The following is a 21,851-nucleotide window of genomic DNA, read 5'->3' on the forward strand; positions in this document are numbered from 1 at the left end:
ACGAATATATTCGTTATATTCCACAAAACGAATATAACGAATGTATTCGTCATATTCCACAAAACGAAGATAACGAAGTATTCTGCATCTTCGTTTTAGCTACCTATTCATCAATTTCGCTAATTCTAGCAATGATATAGGAAAGTTGACTATAGAGACAGCTAAGTATAATTCGCTATGCGATTATATGACTGCTTTTTTTTATAAATAGTATAATTATAATAATTATCAGGTATTATAATTATTCTATTTATTTTTAAAAAAAAAGCAGTAATATAATCGCATAGCGAATTAAACTTAGCTGTCCAGTCAGTGTAGCTAAAATGAAGATGCAGAATACTTCGTTATCTTCGTTTTGTGATATATGACGAATACATTAGTTATCTTCGTTTTGTGGAATATGACGAATACATTCGTTATATTCGTTTTGTGGAATATAACGAATATATTCGTCAATTCGCTAATAGTGTTGAGCGCGAATATTCGAATATCGAATTTTTTTCGCGAATATCGGCACTTCGCTAATTCGCGAATATTTCGAATATAGTGATATAAATTCGATATTTCGAATATTCTTTTTTTTTTTTTTTTTTTTTAGTGTTATATTTTTTTCTTTCCCACTTCCCTAAAGTTGTTCTTACCTGTCCTTTGGATTCCTGGCTTCCTGGCTGCTCCAGTCAGTGCCCGTTGCCGCTTCTGCCGACTTCCATGCTCATGGAGCGTCCCCATCACCATGGGAACATCTCCATATACTAGAATGTACTGTCGGATTTGAGAATTACGTTGAAATCGCAATTCGATTTTTTCAAGTTATAATAATCGAATTTCGATTTTAACTTAGCACTGCTATATGCCATATTAGTTAGCCTAATATGGCATATAGCAGTGCTAAGTTAAAATCGAAATTCGATTATTATAACTTGAAAAAATCGAATTGCGATTTCAACGTAATTCTCAAATCCGACAGTACATTATAACATTCTAGTATATGGAGTCGTTCCCATGGTGATGGGGACGCTCCATAAGCATGGAATATGGCTTCAATGGCTTGGTAGAATTAGCGAATTGACGAATATATTCGTTATATTCCACAAAACGAATATAACGAATGTATTCGTCATATTCCACAAAACGAAGATAACGAAGTATTCTGCATCTTCGTTTTAGCTACCTATTCATCAATTTCGCTAATTCTAGCAATGATATAGGAAAGTTGACTATAGAGACAGCTAAGTATAATTCGCTATGCGATTATATGACTGCTTTTTTTTATAAATAGTATAATTATAATAATTATCAGGTATTATAATTATTCTATTTATTTTTAAAAAAAAAGCAGTAATATAATCGCATAGCGAATTAAACTTAGCTGTCCAGTCAGTGTAGCTAAAATGAAGATGCAGAATACTTCGTTATCTTCGTTTTGTGATATATGACGAATACATTAGTTATCTTCGTTTTGTGGAATATGACGAATACATTCGTTATATTCGTTTTGTGGAATATAACGAATATATTCGTCAATTCGCTAATAGTGTTGAGCGCGAATATTCGAATATCGAATTTTTTTCGCGAATATCGGCACTTCGCTAATTCGCGAATATTTCGAATATAGTGATATAAATTCGATATTTCGAATATTCTTTTTTTTTTTTTTTTTTTTTAGTGTTATATTTTTTTCTTTCCCACTTCCCTAAAGTTGTTCTTACCTGTCCTTTGGATTCCTGGCTTCCTGGCTGCTCCAGTCAGTGCCCGTTGCCGCTTCTGCCGACTTCCATGCTCATGGAGCGTCCCCATCACCATGGGAACATCTCCATATACTAGAATGTACTGTCGGATTTGAGAATTACGTTGAAATCGCAATTCGATTTTTTCAAGTTATAATAATCGAATTTCGATTTTAACTTAGCACTGCTATATGCCATATTAGTTAGCCTAATATGGCATATAGCAGTGCTAAGTTAAAATCGAAATTCGATTATTATAACTTGAAAAAATCGAATTGCGATTTCAACGTAATTCTCAAATCCGACAGTACATTATAACATTCTAGTATATGGAGTCGTTCCCATGGTGATGGGGACGCTCCATAAGCATGGAATATGGCTTCAATGGCTTGGTAGAATTAGCGAATTGACGAATATATTCGTTATATTCCACAAAACGAATATAACGAATGTATTCGTCATATTCCACAAAACGAAGATAACGAAGTATTCTGCATCTTCGTTTTAGCTACCTATTCATCAATTTCGCTAATTCTAGCAATGATATAGGAAAGTTGACTATAGAGACAGCTAAGTATAATTCGCTATGCGATTATATGACTGCTTTTTTTTATAAATAGTATAATTATAATAATTATCAGGTATTATAATTATTCTATTTATTTTTAAAAAAAAAGCAGTAATATAATCGCATAGCGAATTAAACTTAGCTGTCCAGTCAGTGTAGCTAAAATGAAGATGCAGAATACTTCGTTATCTTCGTTTTGTGATATATGACGAATACATTAGTTATCTTCGTTTTGTGGAATATGACGAATACATTCGTTATATTCGTTTTGTGGAATATAACGAATATATTCGTCAATTCGCTAATTCTACCAAGCCATTGAAGCCATATTCCATGCTTATGGAGCGTCCCCATCACCATGGGAACGACTCCATATACTAGAATGTACTGTCGGATTTGAGAATTACGTTGAAATCGCAATTCGATTTTTTCAAGTTATAATAATCGAATTTCGATTTTAACTTAGCACTGCTATATGCCATATTAGTTAGCCTAATATGGCATATAGCAGTGCTAAGTTAAAATCGAAATTCGATTATTATAACTTGAAAAAATCGAATTGCGATTTCAATAGGAGAGTAGCCTTTAAGTTAAAATCGAAATTCGATTATTTAAATCGCATATTAATCGCGATAACAAGAATAATGACGAATATTCGATTTCGACGAATATAAAACGAATATTCTATCGAATATTCGCGAATTACGTCGAAATCGAATATGGCACCTGCCGCTCATCACTACAAATAACTGCAACACTGAAAATTGTATATATTTTTGTTTTTGTACTGAAATAGGCCAGAAAATACTTTCACACAAATAACTGCAACAGTTAAGTGCGTATTTATTTTTCTTTCTGTACTGAAATAGGCCACTAAACGCTTTCAACACATATAACTGCAGAAGTGAAATGAGAATATATTTTTCTTTTTGTACTGATATAGGCCACTAAACGTTTTCACCACAAATAACTGCAACAGTGAAGTGCGTACATATTTTTCTTTTTGTACTGAAATAGGCCACTAAATTCTTTTAACGTGTATAACTGCAGAAGTGAACTGAGAATATATTTATGTTTTTGTAATGAAATAGGCCACTAAACACTTTCACCACAAATAACTGCCACAGTGAAATGCTTATATATATGTATTTTCTGTAATGAAATAGGTCACTAAAATCTTTCACCACAAATAACTGCAACAGTTAAGTGTGTATATATTTTTCTTTTTGTACTGAAATAGGCCACTAAACGCATTCACCACAAATAACAGCAACAGTGAAGTGAGTATATATATATATATATATATATATATATATATATTTCTTTCTTTCTTTCTTTCTGTACTGAAATAGGCCACTAAACACTTTTAACACATATAACTGCAGAAGTGAACTGAGAATATATTTATATTTTTGTACTGAAATAGGCCACTAAACACTTTCAACACATATAACTGCAGAAGTGAACTGAGAATATATTTTTCTTTATGTACTGAAATAGGCCACTTAACGCTTTCGCCATAAATAACTGCAACAGTGAAGTGCGCATATATTTTTATTTTTGTACTAAAATAGGCCACTAAAGGCTTTTCAACATAGCACTTGCACCCCAATAACAAGAACAAATTGCTGAAATGACGGAGCTGTATAATGGCTGTTTGGATCCTTAAATAATCTTTCCCTGCACTTGTAAATCGTTTTTCTATTACTGTCCCTAGCGCCTTCTGACGTCTCTCCCTGCACAAAGATGCTGTGAAATGATTCCTCCCTATTATTTCCCTGCACTTGCAAATCATTTTTCTAGCACTGTTCCTAGCACCTACTGACGTCTTTCCATGCACTAAGATGCTGTGAAATGATTCCTTTTCCTGCACTAATAAATAATTTTTTACAATTGCTTGATAAAGGCCTCATTGAGTAGGCCGAAACGTCGCTTGGATTAAAGTTTGGGGTCTTCACCCGTACACTAGAAGCTGGAAGTGCTGCCTCGTTTTTTCGTCTACTATATACCGTGGAGGAGCGGCCTGCCTCTGTGGGGATTTGCACCCAGTCCATTGGCTCTGACTGTGCTGCTGCACTATTTGTGTTTTGTATATATATATATATATATATATATATTTCTTTCTTTCTTTCTTTCTGTACTGAAATAGGCCACTAAACACTTTTAACACATATAACTGCAGAAGTGAACTGAGAATATATTTATATTTTTGTACTGAAATAGGCCACTAAACGCTTTCAACACATATAACTGCAGAAGTGAACTGAGAATATATTTTTCTTTATGTACTGAAATAGGCCACTTAACGCTTTCGCCATAAATAACTGCAACAGTGAAGTGCGCATATATTTTTATTTTTGTACTAAAATAGGCCACTAAAGGCTTTTCAACATAGCACTTGCACCCCAATAACAAGAACAAATTGCTGAAATGACAGAGCTGTATAATGGCTGTTTGGATCCTTAAATAATCTTTCCCTGCACTTGTAAATCGTTTTTCTATTACTGTCCCTAGCGCCTTCTGACGTCTCTCCCTGCACAAAGATGCTGTGAAATGATTCCTCCCTATTATTTCCCTGCACTTGCAAATCATTTTTCTAGCACTGTTCCTAGCACCTACTGACGTCTTTCCATGCACTAAGATGCTGTGAAATGATTCCTTTTCCTGCACTAATAAATAATTTTTTACAATTGCTGTCCCTAGCACCTTCTCATGTCTGGCTCCCCCTAGGTTATTCATTGCCCCCCCTGCTGATTCCCCTTTAAAACGCTGGCCGCCGCCTCTAGTTCAGCCAGGGCCATCTTTAATGCTGGGAAAATGGGGCAGCTGCCTCAGGCCCAGTTGCTCCTGAGGTGCCCAAGGCAGCTGCCTCTTGAGCCCCACTGGCCACTGGTGATGTGGGGGGTTGGTGGCAGGCCACAGGGAGAGGAGCACTTTCATTGTGGAAGTGCTCATCTCAATAGTCATCTTTATCGCTGTCCTCAAGACAGCGATATAGATGGAAGTGCTGCGGCAGGGCAGGGGAGGGAGAGGCGTTTCCCTTCCCCGTTCCTCTGATAGGCTGCAGGCAGTGCAATGACATCATCGCGCCACCTGAGCGTACAGCCCAGGACACAGGCCGGAAGAGGCCTGCATCGCATCGCTGCCAGCCCGATGGAGGTAAGTATAAGTGTTTATTTTTTTATATTGTACTACTACTGGCACATGATTGGGGGGCATTTATGGGGGCAACTGTTACTGGCACATGATTGGGGAGCATCTATGAGGGCACCTGTTACTGGCACATGATTGGGGGGCATCTATGGGGGCACCTGCTACTGTCACATGATTGGGGGGCATCCATGGGGGCACTTGTTACTGGAACATGATTGGGGGCATCTATGGGGGCACCTGTTACTGTCACATGATTGGGGGGCATCTATGGGGCACTTGTTATTGGCATATGATTGGGGGGCATCTATGGGGGTACCTGTTAATGGCACATGATTGGGGGGCATCAATGGGGACACTTGCTACTGACACATGATTGGGGGGCATCAATGGGGCACTTGTTACTGGCACATGATTGGGGGGCATCCATGGGGGCACTTGTTACTGGAACATGATTGGGAGGCATTTATGGGGGCATCTGTTACTGCCACATGATTGGGGGGCATCTATGGGGGCACTTGTTACTGGCAAATGATTGGGGCCATCCATGGGGGCACTTTTTACTGGCACATGATTGGGGGCATCTATGGGGGCACCTGTTACTGTCACATGATTGTGGGGCATCTATGGGGCACTTGTTATTGGCATATGATTTGGGGGCATCTATGGGGCACCTGTTAATGGCACATGATTGGGGGGCATCAATGGGGACACTTGCTACTGGCACATGATTGGGGGGCATCTATGGGGCACTTGTTACTGGCACATTATTGGGGGCATCTATGGGGGTACTTGTTACTGGCACATGATTGGGGGGCATCTATGGGCGCACTTGTTACTGCCACATGATTGGGGGCATCTATGGGGACACTTATTACTGGTAAATGATTGGGGACATCTATGGGGCACTTGTTATTGACACATGATTGGGGGGCATCTATGGGGGTACTTGTTACTGGCACATGACTGGGGAACATCTATGGAGGCACTTGTTACTGTGACATGATTGGGGGCATCTATGGAGGCACTTGTTACTGGCACATTATTAGGGGACATATATGGGGGCACTTCTTAGTGGCACATTATTGGTGGCATTTTACTGGCACATTATTGGGTGGCACTATGGGGGCATCTATGGGGGCACAAAGTAGGAGTGTTTTATATGGGGGAACGGGGGAGAGGAATATTATGGGGGCTTCTACTGAGGCCACAAAAAAGGGGTATTTTATATGGGGGCCTTATGGGGGCCTCTGTATAGGGGTATTTTATACTGGGGCACATTATGGTGGGTACTATGGGGAAGGGGAGAGATGAGTACTATGGGCTCAGCTATAGGGGCACTAAGAAGGGGTATTTTATACTTGCAAATTATGGGGGACACGGGGCATCTACTGGGGCAGTATATATGGGGCATTTTATACTGGTACATTATGGCGGGCACTAGGAAGAAGGGGGAGAGGAGCACTATGGGGAATTTACTGGGGGCACTATATAGGGGTATTTTATACTGGCACATTATGGGTGCACTATGGGGACATTAGCTCAACTGGGGGCATTAAAAGAGGGTATTTTTGCACTGGCACGTTATGAGGAGAATTATTACTACTGGGGGCATTATGATGGGCTTTATTACTACTGTGGGTCTATGGGGAATATGACTACTAGTATAGGCACTATGGCATGTTGGGGGTACTGTAGGAGCACTATTACTACCATGTGTGCTCTAGCAGAGAACTTTTCCTATTGGTGTGACTTTTAGTGGGACTTACTGTGGGGGCACCTTACCACAATTATTTTTGGGGGATGTTATGTTTACACTATTAGTGTCAGGGGCACTATTTGCTGGGAGCAGTTATTTTAGGGCACTGTGTGCCAATAATTATTAAAGGGCACTATCTGCATGGAACTACTATTATCAGCGGGTTTATCTGTTTTTTGCAGTATAGTATTGGGGAGCACAGCGGCACAGTATTGGGGGTTGTAGGATGATTGTCCAGTAGAAGGGAGGATGATAGAAAGGTAGTAAACTAAGATTTTGTTTGTCAAACTGCAGAGACGAGAAATGGCTGAAAAATGGTGGTCTGGTCTGGTCTGAAGGTCTGAAAGGAGAAGATGAGGAAAGAGAACATCTACATCAAAGAGACGTCACTTACGTAAGAGGTATGTGGCGCTGTATTACCTTGTATGTAGGGGTGGATGGAGGTGTTAGGCTACTTTCACACTAGCGTTCGTCGGTCCGCTCGTGAGCTCCGTTTGAAGGGGCTCACGAGCGGACCCGAACGCTTCCGTCCAGCCCTGATGCAGTCTGAATGGAGCGGATCCGCTCAGACTGCATCAGTCTGGCGGCGTTCAGCCTCCGCTCCGCTCGCCTCCGCACGGTCAGGCGGACAGCTGAACGCTGCTTGCAGCGTTCGGGTGTCCGCCTGGCCGTGCGGAGGCGTGCGGATACGTCCAGACTTACAATGTAAGTCAATGGGGACGGATCCGTTTGAAGATGCCACAATATGGCTCAATCTTCAAGCGGATCCGTCCCCCATTGACTTTACATTGAAAGTCTGGACGGATCCGTCCGAGGCTATTTTCACACTTAGCTTTTTTTTGCCATTTTAATGCAGACGGATCCGTTCTGAACGGAGCCTCCGTCTGCATTAATATGATCGGATCCGTTCAGAACGGATCCGATCGAACGCTAGTGTGAAAGTAGCCTTAGTAGTACAGTACTATTTGCACATTGTAAAAAAAAGTAATCTGCAAAATACTTTATATTTGTGTCAGAAGTTGTGCTTTTTTAATTTTTAGAATAATGATACAGCCATTTTATTTAATACTTGTGCTGTTTCATATATATTTTTTTCTCTATATTAACCCCTTCAGGACCCTGCCATTTTTCACCACAAGGACCAGGCCATTTTTTGCAAATCTGAAGAGTGTCACTTTATGTGGCGATAACTTTAAAACGCTTTTACATATCCAGGCCATTCTGAGACTGTTTTCTTCACATGTATTGTACTTCATGACAGTGGTAAACTTGAGTCCAAAAAATGTAATTTTTATTTATAAAAAAATTCAAAATTTACCCAAAATTTTGAAAAATTAGCAAATTTCCTAATTTCAATGTCTCTACTTTTATAATAGATAGTAATACCTCCAAAAATAGTTATTACTTTACATTCCCCATATGTCTACTTCATATTTGGATCATTTTGTGATTGCCATTTTATTTTTGGGCTGAAATCCAGCCGGCACTCGCTGTATTACCTAGCGTTGCAATGGAAAGGAGCGTCGCTCCACGTGAACCAGTGAAAAATTCCAGCAAACCACCAATATGTTGCAAAATGTTATTCTTCTTTATTTCGTGACTCAATTGAGTCATGAAATAAAGAAGAATAACATTTTGCAACATATTGGCGGTTTGCTGGAATTTTTTACTGATATTATATTTTGGGGACGTTGGAAGGCTTAGAAGATTAGAAGCAAATCTTGAAATTTTTCTGAAAATTTCTAAAACCCACTTTTTCAGCACCAGTTCAGGTCTGAAGTCACTTTGACACCATTTCCCATTTGAAGCCCCCCTAATGCACCCCTAGAGTAGAAACTAGGTCATTTTTTCCTATAGTGTACAAGAACGGCCACTGCTGATGGATTGGAGGGTGGTCGTAACCATGGATACGAGCAGTGTATAATGTGATGGAAAAAAGAATGTAGCCAGTGAAGCAAAGTGATTTATATTAACTTTCTCTACATGATAAATACTATTTGCTAAAGTGACAAAACCCGTCTAATTCTACACGTAACATAATATAAAACAACACATGTACATGTATATAAGTATGAAACTTGACCGATTGGTACAAAGGGATAGAGGACCCTACTCACGGGAACTGGAAAGAAAACAGTTCTAATGCTTTAATTCTTCAGTTTGATTCACACACAAAAAATGCAGTAACATATAAATTTACATTTTTCAGACCTCATAATTTGCTGTAAAAATATAAAGGGGTTAAAAAGGAGATTAGAAAAGTGTTAGTATATTACAACTTAAAGAGGTTTTCCAAGAGCACAGGATAGATCATTAATATCCAGGGGCGTAGCTATAGGGGGTGCAGAGCTAGCAGTAGCTACCGGGCCCAGGAGCCTGAGGGGCCCAAAGACCCTTGTGCCACATAAGACACTGGCATTATAGAAAGTGCATGCTGGTCAATTTACACCTCTGGCTGGAGGGAAGGGGTTAGGTTAAGAATTTGGCATGAGGGGGCTGCCCTTTCAATGTTTGCCACAGGCAGCAGGAAGGCTACGTGCTCCCCTGCCAACAAGCACTGAGGGACGGAGGCCCAAGCTGAACTCTTGCACCAGGGCCCATGAGCTTTTAGCTACGCCCCTGATCTGATCAGAGGGGATCCGATTACCAGCACCCCTACCGATCAACTTTTTGAAGAGGCTGCAGTCCTCCAATGAGCCCTGCAGCCTCCTTACAACATCCACGCACAGTGTCATGCACTGTATAGTGGCTGTAATTGGTATTGCAACCCAGGCCCATTAACTTGAATGGGACTAAGCTGCACATACAGATGTAGGAGTTCTAAACTTCAGTGTTATAACATCTTCTCACTGTGATATCACAGCACAAAAGCCATTGAATAGCCAATTCAAAGTTTCCCCCATTGTTTACTTGAAGCAACAAGACTCAAGATGAGGATTGCTACATCTGTAGGCCATGTGACCAATGAATGGGATGTCACTGGCCTGGAAAAAGGGAGCGGTGCTCAAGAGAGCCTATTCAACAAGTTAGGGTACCCTCTGTATAGGGCTGCAGAATATGTTGGTCCTATATAATACCACATAAACTGATAAATATACAGTATATCACCAGCAGCTACCGAAAATTACTGGAACTCATAAGGAATAGTAAAACATATGCATAACAATCTATGCACAGTAAATGAGTACAACAGACTAATATCATCATTGAAAAAAAAAGTCAGGTTTGTGTGATATTATCATTATAGACAGTAGTATATAATAAATAAGTTTAGAAGTTTTAGTAATTTGATATAGTCCTGAAACAATAGAATAGACTCTGCACACCCTACTACCCATGTGTCCTAAATCCTTGCATCATTATGTTTCCTCTCCACTGCCAAAATACAGCAGCTTGGTCAGCACCTCCATACAAGAAGACAGATGCTAGTCTATTTGACTGACCATGCAATATGCATACAAATACTTCTGTAATACTAGTGTCAAACAGTTCAGTAAAATCTGCCACTCACAACTCACAAATACATTTTTTATGTCCAACAAACAAATGATTAGAGTGGGTTGTTCAGCCCCAGGGGCCTTTTGGGCAAACACTCCAGCATGGCCATGCCTGCAAAGGGAATCTATCCCCACTATTCCCTTTGCTAACCCGATACTGCTGCAGATCTCCAGGCTTCGTGAACAATACATCTGGTTTGACGCTGATCACAAACCGGATGTTGACGCATGGAGACCAGAGATCTTCAGCTGCGTCGGGGGAGCAAAGGTGCAGCAAGCTAACAGTAAGGATCAGGTCAATGTGGCTTTCCGCAGGTTCAGCCAAACTGGTGGATGTCTGAAAGGCCCCCAGGGGTGAACAACCCCTTTAATTTCTGAGACTGTTTTAGTGCTGATTGTAGTGTTTATGGTGTGTCACTTAAAACAGTAAATCTAACAAACTGTACAAAATAAAAATAAAAATAGTTCTGCATTCTCATTGTGGCTGCACCTGCACAGAGAGAGAAGTACTTCAATGACTTGGATGACTTTCACTTTCTTGGTCTCTCAGGCAAAAGAACTTCCAACACTAGTGAATACTAGTGTTGAGCGCGAATATTCAAAAAGTGAATTTTTATCTTGAATATCGCAACTTTGAGAATTCGCAAATATTTACAATATAGTGCTATATATTTGTTCACTTCAGATGGAAAAAAAATTACGAATATTCTAAAATATGAATATATAGCACTATATTAAATATAGTGCTATATATATTTTTTTTGAATATTCATCTTTTTTTTCCATCTGAAGTCATGATTCCTCCCTGCTTAAGTTGCATGTGGGCCAATGAATCATTGGCCCACAAGCAAGAAGCAGTGAGGAATCATGTGTTTAGATGTAAAAAATGCTGAATATTCGAAAAACAAATATATAGCACTATATTCTACATTTTTGTGAATTCTCGAAGTTGCGATATTCGAGATAAAAATTCACTTTTCGAATATTCGCGCTCAACACTAGTGAATGCTTCCGTTATGGAACCACTCACTAGTATGCATTAGGCTCCTGAGTGAAGCATTGTAAGCTCTTCCTGTACTCACCCTCCCTGGTCTTCTTCCCTATAGCCGCGCTGCACTGCAGCTACTGACCGAGTACAGTGTCAGGATATAGTACATGCAAATGGCGTGGGGTTCATTTTTACAAAGCACATAACACAATGACAGAATTGTGGGGTGATATACAGAACCCTGCCCCCCCCCCCCACCCCACACACACATAATTCTGCCATTGTTTTGTGGATTTCATTTTTACGTTGTTACCTACAGTATATGAAAAATCTGACCTGATAACTTATTTCCGTGTGTGGGTACAATTACAGCAACACCTGATTTTTATATGATTTATTTTGTTCTAATACTTTAAACAAAAAAACGTTTTTCTTTGGATTGCCATAATTTGAACATCATATTTTTTTTAAAGTATTTATGTGTACAGATTTGTGTGAGGGTTAACTTTTTGAGGGTCAATCTGTATTTTTCATTGATACTATTTTAGTGTCTGTGTAACTTTTTATTCATTTTTTGGGGAGGTGATGCTACCAAAAAAAGGTGAATCGGCCATTTAGATTTTTTCCCATTGCACCGTTCAATATATAGGATACATACTTTTATATTTTAATAATTTGGGTATTGTGGAAGGCAGCAATGCTAATAATCTATTTTTTTTTATATTTATTTGTAATTGTGGTAAACATTTTAAACTTTTTAACATTTGTTTTTAGTCCCCTTAAAGGGACTTAACGTGCAATCGTCTGATCACTTATGATCTTTAAAGACACAACATCCACTGTACATGTATGGTGGATGGCGGTAAGGGGGTTAAACTATTGCAAACATGATTTTTTTTCCCCCCGACATTCTGTTGTAGAGTTTTAGTTTTGTCCAAGTTTAACTTGTTGAGTAGATGGCCTCACATTTAACTCTAGAATATGGTCGACTCAGTGACTGTAAGGTGCTTATGTTCTGTAGCTACAAATCATCAGTACTCCACCACTATGCTTGTCACTTGGTATAAGGTGTTTGTAATGATCTGACACTGGTTTTTGCCAAATGGAACCTTGTACATTATGGCCAAACAGATTCACTTTGGTCTTCTCTGCCAAAAGAACATTGTTCCAGAAGTCTTGTGGTTTGCTCATATGCTACATTTTAAACTTAAGCCATGCTACCATGCAGTGGCATGATTTAGATGTTTGGCATCCAGGACGGATCCTTTGTGTGTCACCTCTACCCTCATAGTAGTTATGCCCCCATTGTGTTTTAATACTTTAAACAAACAAAAAAACTTTTTTCTTTGCATTGCCATCATTTGAACATTATAATTTTCTAAAAAATCTTTTTGCTTACAGATTTGTTTAAGAGTTAACTTTTTGAGGGTCAATCTGTATTTTCCATTGATACAATTTTATTGTGTGTGTAACTTTTTATTCATTTTTTTGGGAGGTGAAGCTACCAAAAAAAGGTGAATCGGCCATTGTGCCCCCCACACATTAGTAATGCCCTCATTTCTCCCCTTCATAGTAGTTATTCCCTCATTGCACCCCTTCACAGTAGTTATGCCCACACTGTGCCCTCTCACAGTAGGTATTCCCACATTGTTCCCACTCACAGTAGTTATGTCCACACTATGCCCCCTCACAGTAGTTATGTCCACATTGTGCCCCCTCACAGTAGTTATGCCCTCTCTGTTTCACCTTCACAGTAGTAATGCTCTCTCTGTGCCCCCTTCACACAAGTAATACCCTCTGTGCCCCCTTCACAGTAGTAATGCCCTCTATTTGCCCCTTCACAGTATTCATGCACTCTTTGTTCCCCCTTACAGTATTAATACCCTCTATTTGTCTCTTCACACAAGTAATACCCTTTGTGCCCCCTTCACAGTAGTAATGCCCTCTCTGTGCCCCTTTACAGTAGTAAGGCGCTCTCTTTTTTCCTTCACAGTAGTAATGCCCTCTCTGCGGCCCCTTCACAGTAGTAATGCCCTCTCTGTGCCCCTACATAACAGCAGTAATGCCCTCTATATGCCGCCTTAGTGTTAATAAAATAAAATAAATTAACCTCTATTTGTTAAGCTGAATAACTGAATTTCATTAAAATCCCTATTTCTGTGCATGCAGCAAAATGCATTGGCTTGATGAGGGTGTTTCAAGATGGCTGCCGCTATCACTAGCCTATCTTAGTCTCAGGCATGCACCGTTTTGTTCATCACTAACACAGTGTAATTTGTCATGTGTGGTTGTTCATCTGAGGTTATATTTACCTAATTTCGAGAACTTTTATTATGCCATGATTCCTAAAGCCAGAGAATTCAAAGAGGGTTACTTTATTTTTCTCATGACTGTAAATCAGCTCAGCTTCTACTGTTCTACAGCATTCTGCCCGCATTTTCATGGCATGTTCCCTTTAATGTTTTTTTTTTTCTTCCCCTGCTCCATGCATGATTTCTAGGAAGACTGTATGAAAACAGGATGAAAAAGCTCAACATTTCAAGCCTCCAACAACAGCAGTCCCTTTGGGCTTTTCCTGAATGTCAGAGAGGAATGGAACGACACAAACAACCACATAAACATTTAGTTTGCATTTGCAAGGTTATCAGGATCTATTAGAATATGGATTTATGCACAAACATTGGTTTATGTTTTTCAACTATTAAATTGTATTTTGATCCTTCTTATTTCTTGGTTATCAAGTAATCTCTTCATTACTTGGGATGGCACAATGCTGTTAAATATTACGTATTAAGGAATAGGATTCTCTCTCTAATAAAAAACACACACATTACTGGTAAGGATCAGCTACTGACATTGAGCAGATATCAATGAAAATCCCAGGAAGGATGCAAAACAGGGTGATGGCATAAAAAGAAGCTCCTCCATTACATAACGTATTAAAGATAATGATTCAAACACTGATAATGGATAAAATGGCTGCGTCCTACGTTGTTATATTATTACAAATGCAGAGGCTTTTGCACCTGGCTAGTCCTTGTGACTGTACCAGCTCATTTCCTTATTAAAAGCACAATCCATTTCCTTAGCATTTGCCAACAGAGACCCATGACCTCTTTGGTTGTAAATTCATTGCTATTATACTTTAGCAAGGCCATGAAGAGGTAAAGTGGTTAACATTGTATCCTTCTTAGTAATTTGTCTTTCTTCTAAACACTGGAGGAACCTAAGAGTTGGTTCATTGTGCTTCATTCCAACATCCAGTCAACCGGTTTGTTCTCTAAATGTGGCCTGGTAGGAAACATGAACCTATAAAGAATCCACCCTGTAGATCAGCCGGTGAGATTTTTCTAATGAGATTGTTGCCGGCTGCACAAATGCTCAGTGCCGGGAGACTCCCTGCAGCAGGATTTAATACCTTGAAAGCATAACAAGGGCTGAAAAATATATTAAAACCTGAATCATTACTGAAGTAAAGGACACACGGGGGACAGTAGAAATGTTTCTGTGCAGATCGTTCTACCAGCGGCAATAAGGGAAAAAAGGAATTATGAATCTGAAAGACCCTACTAATTCTCACAAATGAAATCTTTCATTTATAATTTATGGGGCAAATATTTTATCTAATTAAACAAAAAAATAAGACTAAAACAAATAAGTAATATTGCATTATGCTCATCCTCCAACTAAGGCCCAGGAATGTTAGATGAGGCATTTCTGAAAGCACGTAGCTGGGAGTATTATCTACTGTATGCATACCGTGCAGAAGGACTGCAGAGCCTATATCACAGATGTGTGGTGTTCATCAAGCTATGCTTTCTGTATATATCCCTATATAACACATACAAGGCATAACTTTCATAAAATATCTTCTACAGTATGCATATTTTAGCATTTCCAGTGGGTCAATTTTAAAAAATAAGGGGTCATTTTCAATGATTCAAGTAGAATATTACACCGTGGGATCTGCATAAAATATATGAGGTGTATAAATGAAATTCCTATGAGCTGCTCACACTATTTATGAGAATGTAGATTTGACTCCGGGTCCATTCACACATTCATGTGTGCTTTGCGGATCCACGGATCCACAAAACACGTTCAGCGGCAATGTGCATTCCGCATTTTGCGGACCGCACATTGCCGGCACTAAGAGAATATGCCTATTTTAGTCCGCTATTGCGGACAAGAATAGGACATGTTCTATTTTTTTCAGGATCGGAATTGCAGACCCGTAAGTGCATGTCGTGCGGCCCCATAGAAATGTATGGGTCCGCAATTCCGTTCCGCAAAATGCGGAATGGAAATGCGTATGTGTGAATGGAGCCCCACAGAGAGTGACAAATAGCTGGGTAGGTACTGTAGTTCCCCATACTATGTAGTTTTAAAGGGGCATTCAAATTTTAGAAAGTGTAGGTATATCGCTAAGATCAGTGATACAGTAGTTCAATCTCTGCGATCCCTAAAAATCCTGAAAATGAAGGGCCTGCAGTGTTGATTTAGCTCTGAAGCTCCTTCTCACAGCAGGTCCCATGCACATGAATGGAGCCGTGCTGCAGTTTCTCTGCATATTAGGTGTTTGAGGTGCCGCTATGCAGACAGAACCAGGGAAGAGGCAACAGCACTGAATCAGGACTGTGGACCAGTCTTTTTCAGGATCAGTGGTCGAACCCTCACTGATCAATTATGGTATGTCATATTTTTGTCATATGCCATCACTTTATGAAAATGGATAACCCTTTTGACATCTGCTGTACATGTATAGTGGATGTTGAATGTTTAAATATCACACCATTTCAGTAGCTAAGCTCACACAATAGCCAGTGGATGACGGCTGTGCCACATAGCTGACACCCAGAGGAAGTGTCCATAATTGGTGATAACTCCAATCACAGATATTTAACTTCTCAGATGCTATCGTCATTGGCCACTGCGACATCTGAGCAGTTAGTAAAAGGGAGGGGCTCAGTTGTCATGGTAGTCTGAGCCCTCTTGAATCTTCCTATTAAGCCATGCCTGTGGGCTGGACTTCTAGTAGGAAATGTCTGCTCCACCGAAATATAAAAATATTCATCCTACAGGGTGAACCCAGTAATGACGAAAAAATGCTGATTTGCCATATTTGGTTACCTTAATGTTTTTTTAAAAAAGTGTTCAAAGTCATATGTACCCCAAAATTGTAACAATAAAAAGTGTAGCTCCCCCTGAAAAAACAAGCCCTCGCACCGCTCTGTAGGCAAAAATGTTGTATGGATGTAACAATACAGTGACAAAAAGAAAAGTAGTAATGCAAAGGAAAAAACACATCAAATTTGTAATCATACTGACCTGCAGAATACAGGCAACATGTCACTCTTTATGCACCGTAAAAACAAAACCCCAAAAACTTTTTTTTTTTCAGTTTCATCCCACAAATAATTTTTTACCATTTTTCACTTGCGAAAAATACAACCCCTCTTATGGCTATGTGAACAAAATTATGTTTTTTTGAAGGTGGGGAGGAAAGAACAAAACAAAAAATAAATAAAAAATGCCTGTGGCGCCAAGGGAGTTTAACTTCAGCTGAGGCTGTGCTAAGGATAGGTAGCCATTACATTCAGTCGGACTGCTTGAAATGGTCCAGACTTATATATGCCTATACAATTATATGTCTACTAGGGACTCTCATTGAAAATGAAACTTGTCATATACCATGTAGTATACGTTTTGCTTTGTCTTCAATTGAATTGAAAAGTGAAATCCATGTCACTTATCATAACAGTTGAGGCTGCGACATTACTGATATATGTATAGAAGCCAAAGTATGACAAAAGAATGCGCTTTTACCATAAGTTTGGCTAGTAAATTATTTGGGCACCTTTGGCATGTATGTAGGAGATTTTCCTGGCGTAGATGCCAAATATGCACTTTAGACCTGGTGTGTATTTTGCCTTTTATGACTGCTGCTCAGCAGCACTAAATACATGCAAACTAGGCCCATGTCTAACATACCCCAGATAGAGAATCACTGCTGCTCATTAGCCCTGCTGCGTTGAAGTCTCAGTGTATTATATTTACTTGCTCTATCTTCACCGTAGTTTTGATGACTGTAAAACCTCAAGATAAGTATTGTGAAACAGTAATGCAAAAGACTCAAAAAGCGCAGCGTGTCAGTCCTGCTTTTTGGGATTTCTGCAGTTCTGTAAATACATCTGCGGAGTTTGATAGACTAAGGAAACAGGTATATTTTCTCATGAATTATTTATACTGCAAAAGTAGGCCTACTGTATAGAAAAAAGATTAGAGTATGCCATAGGAACTAAAAAAAACAGGGGGAGATTTATCATGAGAGGGATCTCTCAAGTCAGTTCCGTGCCATAATGCACACCAAATTTATCGGATGTGGCCCAATGTTTGTTAAACTTAATTATGCACCAAATGTATCACTTTTTCCTTCATGTGTTACTCTGCTTTCTATGCCACCTATTTACAGGAGTAAGGTTGCAATAATTAATGCCACTTATTTAAATAGTTGCAGTTGATAAATTAGCTTGAAAGGCTTACAATGGCCACTTTTCCACTTTCTTTGTAAAACTGGAGCGATATAAAAATGGAATATGTCACAAAATTTGTGTTTCTTTTTAAGGCTACAATTCTGAAGTGCAGTTCTTGGTAAACTCCCTCCCTTGTGGAGCAGAACCATTTTCTACCACCTTTTCCACAAGCATAAAAACTGAGAATAAAAGTGTAAATGAAGATAGACTCAGTCTCCCATTCTTCTTCCTGTCACACTTACAGAGGTTCAGGGTGCACACTGACGGGAAAGGGTAACAATGTTTTGAACTTTTGGTTTTAAGGCTCCATATCTCACCATCCACTACAGCTTCGAACATGAGACTACTATTATTTTATAGACAACCATCTTGGCTATCTCATACATAAATTGGACTTGCAACTATTTGGCATATGATTAGTTATGCAGATTCTTGTCATGTAACTGCATTGTTACTGTTTTGCTGCTAACATTCAAAATTTAAATTTTTATTATTTTGTTAGTATTTTATAAATCCACCTTTGGCTTTCAACACTGCCTGAATGCTTCTGGGCATGCTCTCGATCAGACTCAAGCATGTCTCGACTGAAAATAGTTCCCAGGTCTCTTCCACACATTCCCAAAGTTGGTGCATACTGGTTGTCTCACTTGGGTACAAATACAGCTTTTTCTTCAACTCTACCCACAAGTGTTCGATTGAATTGCGGTCTGGGGACTGTGGGGGCCAATACTTAATTGTCATTGAACCATTTCTTATCTCGACATATGTTTCAGGTTGTGTCCTGCTGGAACACTATGTTGTCCTTTTCATACCCATAGTACTCGAGTGTACGAAGTAACTTGTCTTGTAGGATACTCATATATAGTTCACCATTGAGACCACCATAGATTCTGGTCAAGTATCCAGCAACTTTGGCTGTAAAACAACCCCATATCATCAGGCTTCTTCCATCAAACTTGCCAGTTCTTTTAATGGCTTGATCTGTTAGCCCACTTTTCCCTTGTTTCTTCAAGACCTATTTGCACCTATTAGAGCCCAGTCTATTGACTTTTCTCTCATCACTCCAAATCACCCGTTTCCAATCCTTTACTGTCCACTGTTCATACTTTTTTGAAAACTTGACCGACGCTTCTTACCACAATATTGAGATCTAGGCTTCTTCAACTTTTTTTCGGGGCTACCATTCCAGTCTTGTGTAATGCGCGCAGCATGTTGCTATTATTTCCTACTAGTTCCTACTATTACAAAGCATATGAGCCACCTCCACTGCCTTGTATGTCGCGCCAAATAGACCTTGTGATGAGCCAACTTATTGACTCTGATATTTTGCCCGGGAGTCCACTTCTTGGCTTTGGAATGGATGGATGGACTTTATTTCATATTCTTGGCACTCACATGATGCAGTCTGGCAATTTTCTTGGCTGAGATACCACTATCGATGAGCTGAATGATGATTTCTCTTTTCTTGGGCAATGTTCTTCAACATACCTGCTCCTCAATTCGAACTAGTGACCTTTCGCTTGGGAATCAACCTAATAACCCTATTAGGGAATGTGAGAACAGGGTTTAATTTGTTGAATACAAAAAGAAAAAGGTTGTTCCACCACCAGGAACAAAACAGTAACAATGCAGTTGCATGACAAGAATCTGCATAACTAATCATATGCTAAATAGTTGCAAGTCCAACTTATGTATAAGATAGCCAAGATGATTGTCTATAAAATGATGGTAGTCTCACGTTTGAAGCTGTAGTGGATAGTGAGATATAGAGCCTGAAATTCAAAAGTTTAAAACATTGTTACCCTTTTGCTCGTCAGTGTATGCTGGGTGCACACAGTACAATGCAGCTTTCGAAGGGCTTGGACCCCCATGTTATAATGATACCAGCCTGATCACCATGGCATCTGAAACGTCTAATTATGAGTTTTTACTGCCAAGGGAATTGTAAAATTACATAGCAGCCATTCAAGTGAACACGTAATACAAGGTTGCATTCAATCTGTCAGAAGGGCAACTACTTTGTCAATTTTTCCACGTAGGAAAAAGGAATTTACCCTCTCCACTATATAAAAACTCATTCTTTTTTTGCTACTGAGATAATGCCAGTTCTGTATTTTTTTTTAACCCTTCTGCAACCACTAGAGTGGGATAATTCGTTTTTTCTATTAAGAAATGGTGACACAATGCGACTTTTCTGTATCAAATCTCCTGGTTACACTCACCTTGGTATTGTGCACTAAAACCTTTCTGTCTATGATTGCCATCAGATGTAAAGTGAATTCGTAGCCAATTCTTGCTGCTGATGACTGGAGGTGGTAAAACTGATCCTGTAAACCTGGAAGAGAAACATATATTTTAAAGTATGGAACCTATATGCATTGTCATGCATAAGTAAAACTAACATGCTCAACTAGGTACCCAAAACAAGCCATGCTGTGCATCCAATATTAATGACTGACAACCTAATATCTGAGATCTTATAATTGAATTCAGTTGTAGCTACAAAAGCAAAGGTTAGCCTTAACTATACGGTAATGGCTAAAGACAAATGATGAGACAAAGATAACCGTCTGTCGATAGTGTTTTTTCCTAAGATGTACAGGTTATATTATATTATAGTTTAAATACACTAGTATTCAGCGGCTCACCCACCTTCTCCCCAAGGACCCGGTGCTCACTTCATGGATTCACCCAAATTGGATTAAGAAAATGCAAGATAAATAAATTATTGGAGGGCACTCAATTACCTGAAAACGTCCAGCAGGGTATTAGTAAACCTATTTACCACACAAAAAATGCTCGCAGCAATATTTTGCATAAAATATTCGAATAAAATATTCACATATAACATTCACATAAAAACACACTGTAAAACCATATACGCATATAATCACATAGGTATATGTCCATAAATCCAAATGGTGGACTCGATCCTAATGTAGGTAGTCCGAATCTAGCTGCAGTATTAATACGCAATCTTTTTACGTGATCTTTTTATGACCGCATTTGATCACCATGTGTGGCGTATATATAACGTATTCAATCGCAAAGTGTAGCGTATATAAATAATGAAACTTGCATACATAAATGTATCAATGTAGCCCCATGGGGCAAAGTACGTTATCCCTCTTGTGTCACCGTAGGCAAGTCCTTAGTCAGCCAGTTCGACTCACATCGGCATCCCGTGTGGTCTAAAGGTCTCGAACGTGGCGTCCCACCTGACCTAGGCTGCGTCCTACATAATAGGCACGGCTCTTTAGGGGACTGGTAAGTAAATTCGGTCCTAAAGAACGGAATGTATGCTTATATTCGCACAAACGAGGTGCTGGCGGCAGCCTTTTAATATTGGCACATTGGAATTCCGTTGAAGAAGACTTTTGCTGTCATGAACCGGATGCGTTTTGGGGATCAAGTCCTTTCCTCAGCGGTAATGAGGAAGGGGCTTGATCAGCAAAAGTCTTCTTTAAAGGATTGAATACGTTATATATACGCCACACATGGTGATATGCGGTCATAAAAAGATTGCGTAAAAAGATTGCGTATTAATACTGCAGCTAGATTCGGACTACCTACATTAGGATCGAGTTCACCGTTTGGATTTATGGACATATTCCTATGTGATTATATGC

At 39.3% G+C, this 21,851-nt stretch overlaps 1 protein-coding gene across 1 annotated transcript in view; it reads right to left on the reverse strand.

Annotated features, from left to right (window-relative positions):
* CSMD2 (CUB and Sushi multiple domains 2) overlaps window positions 1-21,851 on the reverse strand; it is a 1,088,526-nt gene that overhangs the window by 376,480 nt on the left and 690,195 nt on the right. The window contains exon 6 of the mRNA XM_044285154.1: window positions 20,445-20,557. Within this exon, the coding sequence (XP_044141089.1) occupies window positions 20,445-20,557 (113 nt within the window). The remainder of the gene's footprint in view (window positions 1-20,444; window positions 20,558-21,851) is intronic.

This window comes from Bufo gargarizans, chromosome 3 (genome assembly GCF_014858855.1).
Source record: "Bufo gargarizans isolate SCDJY-AF-19 chromosome 3, ASM1485885v1, whole genome shotgun sequence".
Lineage (NCBI taxonomy): Eukaryota > Metazoa > Chordata > Amphibia > Anura > Bufonidae > Bufo > Bufo gargarizans.